Here is a 14,213-nt window from a genome sequence, read left to right on the forward strand (position 1 = left end):
TGGCCATTGCTGCTATGAACGTTGGGGTACAGATGACCCTTCTATTCACTACATTTGTATCTTTGGGGTAAATACCCAGTAGTGCAATTGCAGGGTCATAGGGAAGCTCTATTTGTAGTTTTTTGCCGAATCTCCACACTGTTTTCCAAAGTGGCTGCACCAACTTGCATTCCCACCAATAGTGTAAGAGAGTTCTCCTTCTCCACATCCTCTCCAACACTTGTTCTTTACTGCCCTGTAAATTTTGGCCATTCTAACTGGTATAAGGTGGTATCTTAATGAGTTTTGATTCGAATCTCTCTGATGGCTAATGATGATGAACATTTTTTTCATGTGTCTGTTAGCCATTTGTATGTCTTCTTTGGAGAAGTGCCTGTTCATGTCTTCCGCCCATTCTTTAATGGGGCATCAGCCCCGTCTTGGATCTTGGATATCAGCCCTTTGTCTGTAGTGTCATTTGTGAATACCTTCTCCCATTCCAGGGTTACCTCTTTGTTTTGTTGACTGGTGTCTCTTTTTAAAGTGACAGTAGTCACATTCATGAGAGCTCTACCTTCATGACCTAACCAGCTCCCAAACACCCCATCTCCAAATATCATGTATTATAAAGAATTTAATGAATTTTGGAGGGAACACAAATATTCAGTCTATAGCGATATCCAAAACTGATGACTTAATGATATAACTTTTGTTTACTATTATTTAATGATACTGTCTTATTTCGGAAGACTTTGAGATGATATAAGAAATCTCCATGTAATAATAATTGATATAAGTTGGGATATAAAGTTTCTCATACACTGTGACTTACCAGTGAAAAGGCTCTATTCCCCATAGCCAGGGCACCCCATGAATCCAGACTAAATAAGGGAGGCAGAAACATGAGTTTCTTTGATCACATGCTTCCTACATTATTAGAGCCATATAACATTTTCTTTCAAACCTCATTCAGAGAGAGGGAGACTTATGAAAGAGATCTCTGTTAAAGAAATCAATACATATTATGACCTCTTTATTACTCAATAATGTTAAGAGAAGAGGTAAAAGTGGCATGCCATATTGTCAACATATTTCTTACAAATGATATCACCCAAAATATCTGGTGTCAGGTTCTGTATTGCATATTCAAAGCTCATGAAGTATGGATTATGTTAATTCCACATATGAATGGAATGGCCGAGGTCCCTAAAGAAGGCAATAAACACTGCAAGCAAAAGTACAGGTGGGGATACTGAAAAATAGCAGAGATATTAACAAATATTCTAAACTATAAGGGAAGAATAATGGATCATCTCAATGGAAATATAACACCAAACAAAGGTGCTCCACATGAGGAGATAATAGGATTCCCTACTTAGAAAAATAAGTAAATCTTACTTATCATATCTAGGTCTTTTGTTCGGATTTTTTCCTTGCCATAACTTCTTTATGAGTAATATTATAACATGGAAGCAGAATTCCTTTTCAACCCTATTAACTAAGTAATATGAACAAAATTATATACTTAAACATCCTGCAGTTACAAAAATAAGATACATACATCAAGTATTAAGTATGAGTTGTCTTTGTATGGGAGGAGTGCACCAAGTGTTTATGCCCCACTTCTTAAAATCTTTCCCTGAAATATATAACGAGCACTATTAATTCTGAAAAAGAACAATTGGGTAAAAGAAAAGCATGTGAATCTTGTCCAGTAATGAAAATAAAGATACAGTATTTATTATAGCAAGACTCATCACATAGAACACAAACCTATAGTTTCAATAGAAACATTTTATGCCCAAAACCTAAAGAACTAATTTCCTAACAATATATGAAAATCTTAGAAATCTTTTTTGATCATTATAATATTTACACCGTAAATGCTTTCATCATACCCAAGTTCATTAAACCTGAGGAGAAATTCATTACAAATAAATAATGCTTTCCTAGATGGAGTAACTCTTCATTGAAAAAAGGTGACAATTTCTCTTCAAGATCATTTTCTTCTTCTGGTCCACAGCTTTTTCATGGCATTTTTCATCTCTCCATTTCTCAGAGTATAGATCAGAGGGTTTAACATAGGGGTGATAACTGTGTAAAACACAGTCAATGATTTATCAATGGGTAAAGTAGAAGGAGGTCTCACATACATAAAAATGCAAGGGACAAAGAAGAGGACCACCACTGTAATGTGAGAGCCACAAGTGGATAAGGCTTTGCGCCTCCCTTCCTGACTATGGGTCTTCAGGGAGTGCAAAATAACCCCATAGGAAATGAGTAAGACTGTAAAGATGACCACACAGATTGCTCCATCATTGGCAACTACAGTGAGGCCAATAACATAGGTGTCAGTGCACGCAAGTTTTAATAACGGGTACATGTCACAGATAAAGTGGTCGATGACATTGGGACCACAGAAGGGAAGGTTGTAAACAAAGAGAAGTTGAACAACAGCATGAAGAAAACCTCCAACCCAGGCCAACAGCAACAACAGAATACACACCCGTTGATTCATGATTGTCAAATAATGCAAAGGTTTGCAGATGGCCACATAGCGGTCATAGGCCATGACCACCAGGAGCAAAATCTCAGCACCACCAAATAAGTGCCCTATAAAGAGCTGGGACATGCAAGCTTGGAAGGAAATGGTTTTCTTCTCATAGAGTAAGTCTATAATCATATTTGGAGTAACTGTAGTAGAATAAACAGCATCCATAAATGATAAGTAACCAAGGAAGAAGTACATAGGGGCATCCAGGGTTGGGCTGACCACCACAGTCACCACAATGAGTAGGTTGCCCACCATTGTCACGATGTAGATGATCAAGAACACAACAAATAATATTTTCTGACCTTGGACGCTCTGGGTGAGCCCCAAGAGGACAAACTCAGTCACATTGTTCCTGTGTTCCATATGTTCTTTTGCATCTCCTTATTTCACAGTTCAAGAAAACATTAGCTGTAAATGTGACAATTACTGGTGACTTCCTGAAATCTAACACAATCTGTTTATTCAGTTACCTAATAGGCATTGTAGTTTCTTATGTTCCAGTACTTTCAGAAATTATAAGAATACAAGGTGGATGAAAACATTCTCCCTAACCTCACCAGTCTTGCTGACTCAGGCAGAGATAAGTCACTAAAATCACTGTGGGGAAAGGACATAGTAATAAATAAATGGAGGGGCACAACCAACTTTCCAACTGGAGGCTAGTAAAATTGTACATGTAGTGAATTCTTCATATACAAATTTTTAAATGCATTCTTTTAATGAAAAACTACAGCAAGATTTGTATTTACTTCCCAGCTGACACAAGAGATGATTTTCTAACTTCTGGAATCCTCTTAACTCATAAATGAAATTGATACATTTTATAATATCAGAACATCTCAAGGACTTTAAAGATATCATGACATCAACAGATAAAAGAAGATGGGGGGAAAGACTTGCATTTCAGAGGACATACACAGAGTTAATATCAAAATAGACACAGAGCTCTAAGCAAATAAAATATAGAAGACAAAGAAACCATGGCAAGCAGGTAAATCATTTAAAGTATATATAGAAATAAAAAACAAGTATATCCTATGATGCTGAAACATATCTGTAAACAGAAACATAGGAACTGAAATAAGAGCTTGATTATGAAAGTGTGACCTGGAATTCTTCAAAATCACTCACTCATGTTTGTGGATGCTACACCATCCTCTAACTTCCACAGATCAGCAAACAATGCTCAGAGAACGTATCAATTGAAACCATCTGTAGAGTTAGAAATATCTTGCCCATTAAAATATCCCTAGGCCTGAAACTAGTTTCTAAAAATACGAAGAAAATACATTTATTCTGTATCTTTATATATAAAAATAGCCAAAAAAGAGTATTACAGAACTGAGCTAATTCCCATATATTCTAATAACCATAAAGAATCCCTAATATAGCTGATTATCAGAATCACACAGCAGAACTTTTAAAAGACTGAATCCCAGCACCACCAAAGTGTAAAATATAAAGTCTACTTTGGAATCTTACATCTAACTACACTTCCTGGGTTACCTGCATGCTGAAACACCTTTCAATTCAAGGTTGCAGTCCCTTCTCCCTTCTCTTTTGTGCACTGTTACCATCTCTGTGCACACAGACCAAGAAAACACATGCATCATCACAGGATCTTGAACTGTTTCCATGTGAACAATGCTTTCTATGTTTGCAGAAAGTCTTATTCATTTCAATCTTTCAGAAACAGGTTACTTCAAATTTCTGGGATTTTCAAATGAATACAAAGGCCATATAATCTAAACAGGTCTGAATACTGGCTGTGAACAAAGAGACCCAAAATCTTCATTGATAGCAGATTTGTCTCAATAACAAAAGAATGTTAAACCAACATTTTGAGGTTAAAAAAACAGAAGAAGAAGAAGAAGTAGAAGAAGATCAAGATCAAGTGGGCACCTGGGTGGCTCAGTCAGTTGTGTGTCTTCCTTCTGCTGGAGTCATTATCCCATGGTCCTGGGATGAAGTCCTATGTAGGGCTCCTGGTTCAGAGGGGAGGTTTTTTTTTTTCCCTCCCTCTGCCTCTGCCCCCTCCCCCTCCTTGTGAGTTCTCTGTCTCACTTACCCGCTAGCTCTCTCTCAAACAAATTTTCAAAAAATCTTTTTTTAAAATGTTTAACTTTGCAGGAGAGAAAGTTGTGAATTGTTAGAAAAGTTTATGTGGTTATGTGATCAGTTATACTGGTCTGTCTTCACAAAGCATAGTTAAACCTGGATTCCCTGTATGGAGAATAATTTCATATACATACTTCATTATGTTTTGAGTCCTTTCTTTCAATTCCTGATAAAGCCAGTCATTGAACACTGATCCAAACACTCCTAGATCAAGACAATGGTGTGTAAACACTTTATCTGCATTTGAACTACAAGACAGATTGTTGAGTCATTGAACTGGTACATCTCTAGGACTGATTCTTCCCTAATTAAATTCATTGGGACCTTCATCATAATTGTGAGGGTAGACCTGCATCTCCAGAGATGCCACCAGGATAATAACCATGTACAACAGGACTTAAACTTTTCCTCTTGGGGAGAAATCACAAAAGAACAACTTGAGATTGAATCACGAAAAGAGAAATGTCCAGTTTGGACAGAAATAAAATATGTAAAGACTCTCTTCTTTCAAGCATGACTTTCAAAATAGGCATAGCTGTTCTGGTTACACTTAAGCTATGTCTTTGCACACAGACACCTAAACTGACTTCAAGGACATCACAAAAGTAAGTTGTGTCTAACCCATTTGAAAGTTGTCCCAAATGTGGATAAAGCAAGATTCTTCCCTAAGGGGAAGAGTCTTGAGTTTGTCACATAAGGGCACACAAACAAGTTGATAGAACCTGTGTTAGCATGGGAGTAGGGAGGGAGAAAACACTGTGGGAGGTTTCCACTTATCTCAGAGTGCTCAGAGAATGTTCACCAAAATACACACTACACTTGGCCGAAAAACAAATTGCAATGCATTTTAAAGGACTTAAATCATACAGAATATATATAATGAAATTCAACATAAATATAACAGTTTCCCAATTATTTACAAATTAAACAACATAAATTTAAATAACCATGAATTAAAGAAGAAATATCAGTGAATAGTTTTTTATTTTTATTTTTTTAAGATCTTATTTATTTATTTGCCAGAGAGAGAGAGAGAACATGCACAAGCAGAGGGAGCAGCAGGTAGAGGTAGAAACAGAATCCCCACTGAACAAGGAGCCCAGTGAGGGACTGCATCCCAGGACCCTGAGATCATGACCTGAACCAAAGGCAGATACTTAACTGACTGAGCCACCCAGACATCTCAGTGAATAGTTTTTAAAATGAAGTTTCAACAGAAAGATAATGAAAGTGGTGTGTGTGTGCGTGTGTGTGTCTTTACTGGGTGCAGTTAAAGGAGTGCTTAGAAAGAAATGGATATCTGTAAATAGAAGTATTAGGAACCAAGAGACATTACATGAAATGAAGTCCAGCCTCCATCTTAAGAACCTGAGCAAGGAAAACCAAACTAAACCCAAAGAACTTTGAGTAGAATGGAAATACTAAATAAAAGATAGAAACCATGGAACGAGAAATTAATTGAATAAAAACTGGAATACAACATAGAATAGAGAAAATATATAAATCCAGGAAGTTGTTCTTTCAAAGGTTCATAAAACTGATACACTCCTAGCAAAATGAATTAAGAAAAACTAAGAGAAAGAAAAAAGGATAAGAATCAAGAATGAAGAGAGCTTCACCCATCCATTCTACTGATCTGAAAACGATAACAAAAGAGCATCATAAATGAATTTATGCCATCTAAGAAAGTGGAGCTCTGTTATGAAAGATACAACTTTCTAAAGAGACACAGAAAAATAATTAAAAACTGAAATAATCTGGGGTGCCTGGCTGGCTCATCAGTGGAGCATGTGACTCTTGATCTTAGGGTTATGAGTTCAAGCCTCATGTTGGGTATAGAGATTACTTAAAAAATAATAATAATAATATTTTTTGAACTGGAATAATCTAAAGCTGTTAATAAATAAATAAATTAATTAATTCTTTAAAATCCTTCCCCTCCTAAAACAAAAATTTCACTCCCATACAAATTAATCAATTATCCTATATAAAAATTAATCAAAACATAGTACCAATCTTACATAAATATATTCAAGAATAAGGAGAAATTAAAGTAGTCCCTGACTCATTTTATTCATCCAGCATAACCCTTATACCTGGAAACAAGAGCATCACAAGAAAAATAATCAGACCAATCTTTTAAAATTTCCTGATTCAAAAACAAAATAATTTCATACCTAGAAAATCTCAAAGAATCTACAAAGAGAGTTACTAGAATTAATTAGTGAGTTTGGTAAGGTCATAAGATACATACATGATCCAAAAAATTAATCATGTATCTATAAACTATAAAAACAAAAAACAATTTGAAATTGAAATTTTTTAATGTGTCACTTAAACTAATAATAAAATCATGACATCCTGAGGCATAAAATACACAAATATATGCTGTAATATGCTTAAACTACAAAATATTAATGAAAAATGTCAAAGGAAAACTAAGTATTTGGAGAGATATACCACAGTCAGGAATTGGAAGGCTAATTACTGCTAAAATATCAAATCTCCTCAAAATGATCTATAGATTTAACACAACTCTCAACAAAATCCCACTAAGCTTTTATGTGTTATAAAAATAATTTGATTCAAAAATTTATCTATAAAGGTAAAATAACAAGATTTCTGTGTGGTTGGTTAGTTAAGCATCTGCTTTCAGCTCAGGTCATGATCCCTAGGTCCTGGAATCAAGTCCAGATTCAGGCCCCTTGCTCAGTGGGGAGACTGCTTCTCCCACTGCCTGTCCCTCTTCACATACACCCCCAGCTTGTGCTCTCTCTCCCTCGCTCTTTCTCTCACAAATAAATAAGTAAATAAAATATTTTTTAAAAGAAAGGTAAAATAGAATAGCCAAATTTAATTTTGAAGAGAACAAGTTCAAGAAGTTAGACTACCCGCTTTCTAGACTTAATATATAGTATTGGAGAAAGCGTACATATGTAGGTCAATTAAATCAAATAGTCTAGAGACAGACCCTCATATTTGATGATTTATGATAAATGCATGGAGGCAATTCAATAGAGAAATGATAGCCTTTCAACAAATGGTGCTGCAAAAAAAAGGGTATCTATTTGAGAAGAGTGAACCTTGATCAACACCTCAAGTCATAAATAAAAGTTAATCCAGAATGGCTCATAGAGCTAAAAGTAAACCTAAAACTATAAAATCTCTCAATGAGAACACCAAAGAAGATATTTGTGACCTTGAATTAGGCAAAAAATTGCAACAATAAAGGCATAGTCAATTTAAAAAGTGATATCTTGAACTCTGTAACACAAAAATTATTCTCATGGAGCACTGGGTGTGGTGCAAAAACAATGAATTCTGTTACACTGAAAATAAATTTGAAAAAAAAAAAAAAGAGTGACTGAGCGGGGCACCGGGGTGGCTCAGTGAGTTAAACCTCTGCCTTCAGCTCAGGGTCCTGGGATCAAGCCCCACATCTGGCTCTCTGCTCAGTGGGAGCCTGCTGCCCACCCCCACTGCCCCTGCCTTCTGCTCTGCCTACTTGATCTCTCTCTCTCTGTCAAATTAATAAATAAAATCTTAAAAAAATTATTCCCTTTAAAGGATATTTTTATTAAAGAAAATGAAAGATAAGACACAGACTGTGAGAAAATATTTGCAAATTATATATCTGATAAAGGACTTGTCTTCAGAATACATAAAGAATTCTCAACTTTCAATAATAATAAACAACTCAGTATACAATGGTCGAAGGAACTGAACAGACATTTGACCAGAGCAGACACATAAATGGGCAAAAAGCACATGAAAATTGTTCAAAATCATTAGCTATTTGGGAAATGCAAATTAAAAATACAAAAAGATACTACTGACTATTCAAAAGGCAAAATTAAAAACTTGATAATGCCACTTTCTGACAGAGAGAAAACCTAGAAATGTCATTTGCTGCTAGTAATATGCTACGCTTTAGAAAATAGTTTAAAGCTGTTTATGAAATCATATACCTACCATAAAATCCATCTCTTCCACTCCTAGGAATTTATCTAATTGTAATGGGAACTTATTTTCATGCAAAAAAACATTTAAGTGAATGTTTATAGTGGTTTTGCTCATTATTTCAAACATCTAGAAACAACCAAAATATCTATTAATTGAAATAGGGATAAATAAACCTCTCATATAGCCATAAGATGGAATAGTCTTCAGCAATAAAAATGAATGCACTATTGGTAAACACATTATGCATAAGTCTCCAATGCATTATAGTAAAAGAAAGAAGCCAGATTTAAATACTACATACTGGACATGATCTTATATATAAATAACCCTAAAGTCTCCACCAAAAATTGCTAGAATTAATTTTTTAAAAACTCAGCAAACTTACAAAATACAAAATCAACATACAAAAATCAGTTGCATTTATACATAATAACAACAAACTATCCAGAAAAGAGGTTAAGAAAATAATTTCATTGGCTCAGTGGGTTAAAGCCTCTGCCTTCGGCTTGGGTCATGATCTAGGGTCCTGGGATCAAGCCCCACATCGGGCTCTCTGCTCAGCAGGGAGCCTGCTTCCCCCTCTCTCTCTCTGCCTGCCTCTCTACCTACTTGTGATCTCTCTCTCTGTCAAATAAATAAATAAAATCTTAAAAAAAAAGAAAAGAACTTCATTTACAATGCCATCAAAAAGAATAAAATATGTAGGAATAAGTTTAACCAAGGAAATAAAAGATTTTCACCCTTGGGAATCAAGATGGCAGAGAAGTAGCAGGCTGAGATGACATCGGGTAGCAGGAGATCAGCTAGATAGCTTATCAAACCATTGTGAACACCTACAAATCCAATGGGAAATCGAAGAGAAGAAGAGCGACAATTCTAGAAACAGAAAATCAATCACTTTCTGAAAGGTAGGACCTGCGGAGAAGTGATTCCAAAGCGACGGGAAGACAGACCACGGGGGAGGAGCTGGTAAGCGGCGGAGCAACAGAGCACAAACACAGGACTTTTAAAAGTCTGCTCCATGGAGGGACATCGCTCCAGAGGCTAAACCGGGGGGAAGCCCACGTGGGGTCAGTGTAACCCCAGGTCCCGTGGGGTCACAGAAGGACCGGGGGTGTCTGAGTGCCAAAGAACTCCCAGGTATTAGAGCGGGGAAGCCAGCTATAGCAACAAAGCCGACGAGTGAGCTCTCAGCCTGGGGTTACCTTGAGCCTGTCGCAGGCTGGGTGGCTCGGAGCACGGCCGGAGGCCACGGAGACAGAAGCAACCAGGCGCTTTTCTCCAAGTGCCAGCAATTGACTGCTTTCCTCCAGGTTCGACTGGAGGCCAGGGAGGCAGGGGCGGTTGGGCTATTTTCTCTGAGGGCACACTGAGGAGCAGGACCCCAAGCTCTCGGCTCCTCCAGGCCAGAGATTGGGAGGCCGCCATCTTCATTCCCGTCATCCGGAACTCTACAGAAAGCGCTCAGGGAACAAAAGCTCCCGAAAGCGAACCTGAGCGGATTACTTAGCCCGGCCTCTGAGAAGGGGAGTGCAATTCCGCCTGCGGCAAAGACACTTGAGAATCACTACAACAGGCCCCTCCCCCAGAAGATCAACAAGAAACCCAGCCAAGACCAACTTCATTCACCAAGAACAGCAGAAATCCAGAGGGGGAGAAAGAAAATCTTATCTGGACAAAATGACAAGGCAGAAAAACTCACCACAAAAAAAAAGAAAAAGAGGCAGTACCGAAGGCTGGGGACCTAATCAATACAGACATTGGTAAAATGACAGATCTAGAGTTCAGAATGACGATTCTCAAGGTTCTACCTGGGCTCAAAAAAGACATAGAAGATATTAGAGAAACCCTCTCCAGAGAGATAAAATCCCTTTCTGGAGAAATAAAAGAACTAAAATCTAACCAAGTTGAAATCAAAAAAGCTATTAATGAGGTGCAATCAAAAATGGAAGCTCTCACTGCTAGCATAAATGAGGCAGAAGAAAGAATTAGTGACATGAAAGACCAAATGACAGAGAATAAAGAAGCTGAGCAAAAGAGAGACAAACAAATACTGGACCACGAGGAGAGAATTTGAGAGATAAGCGACACCATAAGATGCCACAACATTAGAATAATTGGGATTCCAGAAGAAGAAGAAAGAGAGAGGGAAGCAGAAGGTGTATTGGAGACAATTATTGGAGAGAATTTCCCTAATATGGCAAAGGGAACAAACATCAAAATCCAGGAGATGCTAAGAATGCCCCTCAAAATCAAGAAAAATAGGTCCACACCTCGTCACCTGATAGTAAAATTTACAAGTCTTAGTGACAAAGAGAAAATCCTGAAAGCAGCCCGGGAAAAGAAGTCTGTAACATACAAGGGTAAAAATATTAGATTGGCAGCAGACCTATGCACAGAGACCTGGCAGGCCAGAAAGAACTGGCATGATATATTCAGAGCACTAAATGAGAAAACCATGCAGTCAAGAATACTATATCCGGCTAGGCTATCATTGAAAATAGAAGGAGAGATCAAGAGCTTCCAGGACAAACAAAAGCTGAAAGAATTTGCACACACCAAACCAGCTCTACAGGAAATATTGAAAGGGGTCCTCTAAGCAAAGAGAGACCCTAAAAGTAGTAGATCAGAAAGAAACAGAGACAATATACAGTAACAGTCACCTTACAGGCAATACAATGGCACTAAATTCATATCTCTCAATAGTTACCCTGAATGTTAATGGACTAAATGCCCCAATCAAAAGACACAGGGTATCAAAATGGATAAAAAAACAAAACCCATCAATATGCTGCCTACAAGAAACTCTTTTTAGACCCAAAGACACCTCCAGATTTAAAGTGAGGGGGTGGAAAACAATGTACCATGCTAATGGACATCAGAAGAAAGCTGGGGTGGCAATCCTTAGATCAGATCAATTAGATTTTAAGCCAAAGACTATAATAAGAGATGAGGAAGGACACTATATCATACTCAAAGGGTCTGCCCAACAAGAAGACCTAACAATCTTAATATCTATGCCCCTAACATGGGAGCAGCCAACTATATAAACCAATTAATAACAAAATCAAAGAAATACATCGACAGTAATACAATAATAGCAGGGGACTTTAACACTTCCCTAACTGAAATGGACAGATCATCTAAGCAAAAGATCAATAAGGAAATAAAGGCCTTAAATGACACACTGGACCAGATGGACATCACAGATATATTCAGAACATTCCATCCCAAAGCAACAGAATATACATTCTTCTCTAGTGCACATGGAACATTCTCCAGAATAGGCCACATCCTAGGTCATAAATCAGATCTCAACCGGTATCAAAAGATTGAGATCATTCCCTGCATATTTACAGACTACAATCCTCTGAAGCTAGAACTCAATCATAAGAGGAAATTTGGAAAGAACACAAATACATGGAGACTAAACAGCATCCTTCTAAAGAATGAATGGGAAAAAATAAAGAAAGAAAGAAAGAATGAATGAATGAGTGAATGGGTCAACCAGAAAATTAAAGAAGAATTGAAAAATTCATGGAAACAAATGATAATGAAAACACAATGGTTCAAAATCTGTGGGACACAACAAAGGCAGTGCTGAGAGGAAAATATATAGTGGTACAAGCCTTTCTCAAGAAACAAGAAAGGTCTCAAATACACAACCTAACCCTACGCCTAAAGGAGCTGTAGAGAGAACAACAAAGAAAGCCTAAACCCAGCAGGAGAAGAGAAATCATAAAGATCAGAGCAGAAATCAATGAAATAGAAACTAAAAAAACAATAGAACAAATCAACGAAACGAGGAGCTGGTTCTTTGAAAGAATTAATAAGATTGACAAACCCCTGGCCAGACTTATCAAAAAGAAAAGAGAAAAGAAGCTAATAAATAAAGTCATGAATGAAAGAGGAGAGATCACAACCAACACCAAAGAAATACAAACAATTATAAAAACATACTACGAGCAACTCTATGCCAATAAATTTGACAATCTGGAAGAAATGGATGCATTTCTAGAGACATATAAACTACCATGACTGAACCAGGAAGAAGCAGAAAACCTGAACAGACCCATAACCAGTAGGGAGATTGAAACAGTCATCAAAAATCTCCAAACAAACAAAAGTCCAGGACCAAATGGCTTCCCAGGGGAATTCTACCAAACATTTAAAGAAGAATTAATTCCTATTCTCCTGAAACTGTTCTAAAAAATAGAAATGGAAGGAAAACTTCTAAACTCATTTTATGAGGCCAGCATCACCTTGATCCCAAAACCAGACAAGGATCCCACCAAAAAAGAGAATTACAGACCAATATCCTTGATGAACACAGATGCCAAAATTCTCACCAAAATACTGGCCAATAGGATCCAACAGTACATTTAAATGATTATTCACCACGACCAAGTGGGATTTATTCCAGGGCTGCAAGGTTGGTTCAACATCCGCAAATCCATCAATGTGATACAATACATTAATAAAAGAAAGAATAAGAACCATATGATACTCTCAATAGATGCTGAAAAAGCATTTGACAAAGTGCAGCATCCCTTCCTGATTAAAACTCTTCAAAGTGTAGGGATAGAGGGCACATACCTCAATATTATCAAAGCCATCTATGAAAAACCCATTGCAAATATCATTCTCAATGGAGAAAAACTGAAAGCTTTTCCACTAAGGTCAGGAACACGGCAAGGATGTCTGTTATCACCACTGCTTATCAACATAGTACTAGAAGTCCTAGCCTCAGCAATCAGACAACAAAAAGAAATTAAAGGCATCCAAATTGGCAAAGAAGAAGTCAAACTATCACTCTTTGCAGATGATATGATACTATATGGGGAAAACCCAAAAGGCTCCACTCCAAAACTGCTAGAACTTGTACAGGAATTCAGTAAAGTGTCAGGATATAAAGTCAATGCACAGAAATCAGTTGCATTTCTTTACACTAACAACAAGAGAGAAGAAAGAGAAATTAAGGAGTCAGTCCCATTTACAATCGCACCCAAAACCATAAGATACCTAGAAATAAATCTAACCAAAGAGGCAAAGAATCTATACTCAGAAAACTATAAAATACTCATTAAAGAAATTGAGGAAGACACAAAGAAATGGAAAAATGTCCCATGCTCATGGATTGGAAGAACAAATATTGTGAAAATGTCTATTCCACCTAAAGCAATCTACACATTTAATGCAATCCCTATCAAAATCCCATCCATTTTTTTCAAAGAAATAGAACAAATAATCCTAAAATGTATATGGAACAAGAAAAGACCTCGAATAGCAAAAGGAATATTGAAAAAGAAAGCCAAAGTCAGTGGCATCACAATTCCGGACTTCAAGCTCTATTACAAAGCTGTCGTCATCAAGACAGTATGGTACTGGCACAAATAAAGACATATAGATCAATGGAACAGAATAGAGAGCCCAGAAATAGACCCTCAACTCTATGGTCAACTAATCTTCAACAAAGCAGGAAAGAATATCCAATGGAAAAAAGACAGCCTCTTCAACAAATGCTGCTGGGAAAATTGGACAGCCACATGCAGAAAAATGAAATTGGAATATTTCCTTACACCACACATGAAAATAGACT

At 37.0% G+C, this 14,213-nt stretch overlaps 1 protein-coding gene across 1 annotated transcript; it reads right to left on the minus strand.

Moving 5' to 3' along the window:
• Positions 1-1,978: 1,978 nt before the first annotated feature.
• Positions 1,979-2,896, minus strand: LOC308350285 (olfactory receptor 4A15-like; the record flags this gene model as incomplete). The annotated part of the gene is made up of 1 exon (XM_080815419.1): positions 1,979-2,896. One exon carries the CDS (start codon positions 2,894-2,896, stop codon positions 1,979-1,981), a length of 918 nt encoding a protein of 305 aa, XP_080671545.1.
• Between the last annotated feature and the right edge of the window lie 11,317 nt (positions 2,897-14,213).

The sequence above is a fragment of the Martes martes genome, assembly GCF_963455335.1.
Source record: "Martes martes genome assembly, chromosome: 10".
NCBI lineage: Eukaryota > Metazoa > Chordata > Mammalia > Carnivora > Mustelidae > Martes > Martes martes.